Here is a 6,355-nt window from a genome sequence, read left to right on the forward strand (position 1 = left end):
CTCACTACTCATTTCCACTTTATTAAACCTCTGGTATCCTGGTTGGGTTGAGCTGAGTTGTTCTCCAATCTTGGAAATCCATTTGCAAATGTTTCATCACCATACAAGGAGAAATTATGCATGCTGTTCACTTGTGGTGTGTCCTCTGAATGCTTTGCTTTTAGATACTTATCAATCAGTTGGTTGGTTGTCATTACGGAAACTCAATTGTGGTGCAGGGAGGGGGCTCTCATTGCTGATTGGTTGCATGATGAACTCTGCGCAAATGTCTGGAGTTGGCTTCAAGGTCTACATGTCTGTTTACAAAATTGGTATCCTCTTTAATATTATTGGCTAGCTTACCTCTGAATCTTTTCTTTCTTAGTTGTCTTCTGTTGGTTTTTAAAAGCTCCCCAATCCACTAACTTCCCGCTAATTTTTGCTCTATTATACTCTTGTTTTGATGTTGACTTTGACTTCTCTTGTCAGCCAGTTATGTCATCTTGCCTTTAGAATACTTCTTCCTCTTGGGGATGTATATATTCTACATCTTCCAAATTGCTTCCAGAAATTCCAGCCACCACTGCTCTGCCAAGTGCCCCTGTCAAGTGTTCTTTTCCAATCAATTGTGGTCAGCTCCTCCATCATGCCTCTAATTCCCTTTACTCCACTGTAATACTGATACATCTGACTTTAGCTTCTACCTTCTCAAATTGCAAGGTGAATTCTATTTAATTATGATCACTTCCCCCAAGGCTTCCTCTACCTTAAGCTCTCTAATCAAGATGCAGAATTGTGTGGGCAAGTGATTTCTGAGCTGACACGGGGCCTCCATGTGCTTCCAATGCATGGGCTTATGGTTCTCAATACCATCCACTTCCCCTTCTCCACTGTGAGGGGTCATGGGTCAGAGATTCCCAAGAGGAAACCAGTTTTTCCAATGGAGACTTTGAACATATTCTGAACCCATGCATGAATATTTTCCTCTCTTCACCATGTAAATTCTTCTGTGACAGTGCTCAGAAAAGAATGCCTGCCCCAGGAGTGCAGTCTTAGGTATGAAATTGACCTAATCTTCGCAATAGTAGACAACTGCATGCAACTAGGGCCTCAATATTGGGGATGCTGTAAGAATAGTAATATTTGTTTGTCAGTGTTTATGGTAAAATTTAGAATCGTACTGTACTTTGGTTCATACTTCTAAGCCCTAGTTTAACTCATGAAATTGTTTGCAGCTATAAAAAATAAAATGGTGGTTTTATAAGGGGACAAATGACCCACAGGTTGGACTCATAATCCCAATTTAGTTAATTAAATAAATATGGAAAAGTCCATTTTGATTTTAAAACCATCAGATTTTGTGCAAACCCTCTGGTAACATCCTTAAATGAAAGAAATCTGTTCTGTTCACTGGGTCTGGTCAATGTGTAACTCCAGATCTAGAGTACGTCTGGCTTAATTACCCTTCATACAATTTCATGAGCCTCCATCACTATGATGACTTTCATATAGTTTCCAGACTTCTGGAACTGTTGTTCAAAACTACACCTTCCGGTAGATTTGTATCCCTGAAACTTACATCCTTATCTCACCTCAAATACAGGGAACTTTGCATGAGACATTAATAGCCTGGCGAAAACAATGCAGTTACACACCAGCAGAAGCCAATGTCACATACAAGAAAATAAAAATCTGAAACCATTCAACAAAAGTAACTGGGTGTAACAAGGTCTCCCCACTCCCCTCCATTTGGTGCCTCTATAAACAAAGAGTTGGTCTCCAGACATCAACAGAGATGTTTAAATCTTGAATCGTGGGACTTTTAGTAGATATTTCTCCAGGATGTTCACTAAGGAAAAAATCATGGTTGTTCAAGAGATAAGGGAAGCAAGTGGAGGTGCTTCGGAAGACATTCATATTACCTGTCAGGAGATATTCACAGCCTTACAGCACATTAAGGCTACAAAAATCTCCAGGGTTTCATTGAGTGTGGAAGTTGATGGGAAACAGAAGAAACTGGAGGTATTTGCTTCAATTATTAGCCACCGAAGTTCCCAAAGACTGGAAAATAGCTACTGGGTTCTGTTGTTTAAGAAGGGTAACAAGGACGAGCCAGGGAACTGGAAGCCAGTCAGCCATGGTAGAGGTTAATGGAAGGAATTCTGAGAGACAGGATCTACCAGCATTTGGATAGTCAGAATCAGTTTTATTATCACCGGCATATGATGTGAAATTTGTTAACTAAGCAGCAGTTCAATGCAATACATAATCTAGCAGAGAAAAAAATAATAAAACGTAATAATAAATAAACAAGTAAATCAATTATGTATATTGAATAGATTATTTAAAAAATGCAAAAACAGAAATACTATATATTAAAAAAAGTGAGGTAGTGTCCAAAGATTCAATGTCCATTTAGGAATCGGATGGCAGTGGGGAAGAAGCTGTTCCTGAATCGCTGAGAGTGTGCCTTCAGGCTTCTATACCTCATACCCGATGGTAACAGTGAGAAAAGGGCATGCCCTGGGTGCTGGATGTCCTTAATAATGGACCTGCCTTTCTGAGACACTGCACCCTAGAGATGCCCTGGGTACTTTGTAGGCTAGTGCCCAAGATGAAGCTGACTAGATTTCCAACCCTCTGCAGCTTCTTTCAGTCCTTTGCCCCTCCATACCAGACAGTGATGTAGCCTGTCAGAATGCTCTCCATGGTATAACTATAGAAGTTTTTGAGTGTATTTGTTGACATGCTAATTATCTTCAAACTCCTAATAAAGTATAGCCGCTGTCTTGCCTTCCTTATAACTACATCATGTCAGCATGGCTTTGTGTGAAAATTCATGCTTGATGAACCTTTCATTATTTTTGAAGAAGTAACCAAACTTGCAGCTGAGGGCAGGGCAGTAGATGATGTCTATTTGGACTTCAACAAGGCCTTTGCCAAGACCCCATATGGTAGGCTGATCTGTAAGGTTAGGTCCCATGTAATTCAGAGACAACTAGTTAGGTGAATTCAAATTGGCTCTGAGAAAGGAACCAGAGGGTGGTGGTTGATGTTTGTTTTTCAGAATGGAGGCCAGTGATGAGTGCAGGGGTCAGAGCTGAGACCCTTGTTATTCATTATTTACACAAATTATTTGTATGCAAATACACAAAGCTTGATCAGCAAGTTTGCAGATGACACAAGATTAGGAAGCGTTATTGATAACTAAAATAAGTTATTGCAGTTTACAGGGGATCTTGATTAGTTAAGAAATTGAGCCAAGTCAAGGAAAGGGGCAAGGAGTGGCGAGTGAATTTTAGAATAGCTAAGTGTAAGGTGATGCATGTTGGAAAGTCAAACCAGTATATGACTTATACTAGGAATGACAGGGCACTAGGGAGTGTAATGGAACAGCAGGGCTTAGGAATAGATGTACGCAGTTCATTGAAATCAGGAGCACAGATAGGGTGGTGAAAAAGATACTTAGCACACTGGCTTTCATCAGTCAAGGCAATGAGCATAGGAGCTGGGACATAATGTTGCGTTATTTAAGTAGTTAATGAAACCCCACTTAGTACAGTACTGTGACAAACGAAAAAATCTGCAGATGCTGGAGATCCAAGCAACACACACAAAATGCTGAAGGAACTCAGCAGGCCAGGCAGCATCTGCTGAAAAGAGTACAGTGGACATTGCGGGCCAAGATCCTTCATGAAGTGTACAGTTCTGGTCACCCTGCTACAGGAAAAGATGTTAAACTGGAAAGAGTGCAGAAAAGATATACAATGTTGCCAGAACTAGAGGGTGTGATTTACTGTATAGGGGAAAGGTTGCCATAACCAGGTCTTTATTCCTTGGAACATACCAGAGTAAGGGACAAAGTTATAGAAACGTTTAAAATTATGAGGTGAATGGTAACAGTCTTTTCTCTGGGATGAGGGAGTACAAGATTAGGGGCAAAAAATTTAGGGTGAGAAGGGGAAGATTTTAAAGTGATGAGTGTTAACCTTTTCACAAAGAGCATGGTGGATATATGAAATGAGCCGCCAGAACAAGCAGCTGAGGCAATTACCAAAGCATTATTTAAGAAGCACTTGGATGGGTGCATGGCAGGGCAGAGCTTAGAGTGGTATGTGACAAACACAGGAAAAAGGGACTAGCTAGGTGGGCATCAAGGCTGGCATAGACTCGTTGAGCCAAAGTACCTGTATCAAGTCTGTGTTGCTGTATAACTGACAAGAATATCTAAGACAAGAATAATAGACTGGAATATCACCTCCACAGAGTGCATGTGGAGAGGATGTTTCCTATGGTGGGACAGTCTAAGACCAGAGGACACAGCCTCAGAATAGAGGGACGTCCTTTTAGAATTGAAATGAGGAGAAACGTCTTTAGCCAGAGGGTGGTGAATCTGTGGAATTCTTTGCCATGAGCAACTGTGGAGGCCAAGTCTTTATGTATACTTCAGGCAGAGGTGGATAGATCCTTGATTGGTCAGGGCATGAAGGGATATGGGGAGAAGGCAGGAGATCAGGGCTGAGAGGAAAATTGGACCAGCCATGATGAAATGGCAGAGTAGACTCGATGGGCCAAATGGCCTAATTCTGCTCCTATATCTTATGGTCTAATAAAAAGTATGCATATTTCCAACCGAAAGCAGAATTGTTCAACGTAAAATTTGAAAATTAACACGTTGATTACAGGTTTGAATCATTAGAAGCGTTATAAGTACATTTCTGACTATAAATGTGGGCTTTTAAACTACACACACTTACGCTAATTAACCAACATATCACCACACCGCAGAGAAAATCATCCTATGAGATGGTGTGGCGGTCTGAAACTAGAATGAAACTGGCAAGTATTTATTCTCAGTCGTCCACTGACAGTTTCGATCATTTCATCAGGAACGAACGGGAGAACGAGAAAATGAGAACTAACGTGAAGCCACATGTTTCCATGGCGCCTTAAAACCATCGAGGAGTTCAAGTGCTGCAGTCTCGTTAATGGGGATAAACACAGATCTTACCTCCACTTCTACCACCTCGTCATAAGCGGGTGGCGGATCAAACCCACTCCGACTGTAGTCTCCTCCACCTCCGTTTCCTCCACCACCACCTCGGGAACCGGTCCCTCCACCACCGCCCCCTCCTCCGCCACTGCCGCCCACCTGGCGGTCGCCGCTCTCCATAGGTTCGTAGCCCAGGCCAGGGCTCTCGTTAGTGAGGAGGGCCACCGCCTCGTTAATATCGTTCTTGGCCATACGGAGCGCCTTGCGGATGGCGGCTGGCTCCGAGAAGCCCATGCACAGTAGCGTCGTCATGTGCTCTTCCTCCACATCCATCCCGGCGGACACAGTCTGTCACTTCAGTCCTATTCTTCCATAGAGTCTGCACCAATACAGGTTCTCTGCCTCAGGGTGATGGCTCACCAGATGTCCGATTCCCACCTAAGTGTAGCGCGAACGGAGAATGGCTTAAACGTGTTGTTATTTCTGAATAACTAAAACAGTTATACAGAATCCGAAATACACGGCGCCATGTTGACAAAAGCAGCTTCCGGTTCCTACTTCGCCAGGCGAAGCCGCTCCCAGTTAATCGGAAATGACATACAGCCTATCGACAGACTTGGGTTCACCATCTTTGTAAAGGAGCTGCTCTGAGCGCCATCTTTCTACAGGACCATTACCGCGCCATCTTTGTAAAGGAATGGTTGTCTCTTGAATGCCTTTAGTTTGATGAAAGGATTTCCATCTTAAAGTTAATTCTGTGTTTCTGAGCACAAATGTTGGCAGATCTGATCATTGTTACGGTATTTTCTCCTTTTATTTCGGAATTACAGTATCTGGCATGTAGTTGAGTGGCTCTAAATGCTAGAAATCTTCCTAGACAGATGTGATGCACAGTAATTATGGAACTGAGTTGGGTTACATTTCATACATTTACTTTGATTTTGTTAGCTTGTAGAATTGTTACTTTAAGAGGAGGCCATTCTACTATAGCTGAGTCTATTCAGCTTTTATATTTATATTTGCCTTTCAAAGGGAGATATTTTGAATGCTGTTAATGTTACTAGAGTAACTTATATGTCTTGGTTATTTACCGGATAATTTGGAAGAACTAGTAGAAGATCATGGAATGTAAATGTGCTAATAAAAATAAATAAAATAGCCACCATTCCAAAGTTCTACTTTAGATTCCTATATTTGAAGAAGCTGCCGTAAAATTAAGCTGCTAGATCAATCTGATATAACTTTTTAATTTTCATTTTATAGGCTATGACAGTTGTTCACAAAGCTAAAGTTAAAGTCCATCCCTAATAGCCATAATAATAAAGAGATTCACCACTAGAAAGGAAGGTCTTAAAGAGTATCAGAGGGCAGAAATGAGTGCAG

At 41.6% G+C, this 6,355-nt stretch overlaps 1 protein-coding gene across 4 annotated transcripts in view; it reads right to left on the bottom strand.

Annotated features, from left to right (window-relative positions):
- Positions 1-5,517, bottom strand: part of usp24 (ubiquitin specific peptidase 24) — a 222,592-nt gene extending 217,075 nt beyond the window's left edge. For all 4 annotated transcript variants that reach the window (XM_073062880.1, XM_073062879.1, XM_073062878.1 and 1 more), the window contains exon 1: positions 4,991-5,517. In XM_073062880.1, the coding sequence (XP_072918981.1) occupies positions 4,991-5,305 (315 nt within the window). In that variant the 5' untranslated portion in view covers positions 5,306-5,517. The remainder of the gene's footprint in view (positions 1-4,990) is intronic.
- Between the last annotated feature and the right edge of the window lie 838 nt (positions 5,518-6,355).

This window comes from Hemitrygon akajei, chromosome 12 (genome assembly GCF_048418815.1).
Source record: "Hemitrygon akajei chromosome 12, sHemAka1.3, whole genome shotgun sequence".
Lineage (NCBI taxonomy): Eukaryota > Metazoa > Chordata > Chondrichthyes > Myliobatiformes > Dasyatidae > Hemitrygon > Hemitrygon akajei.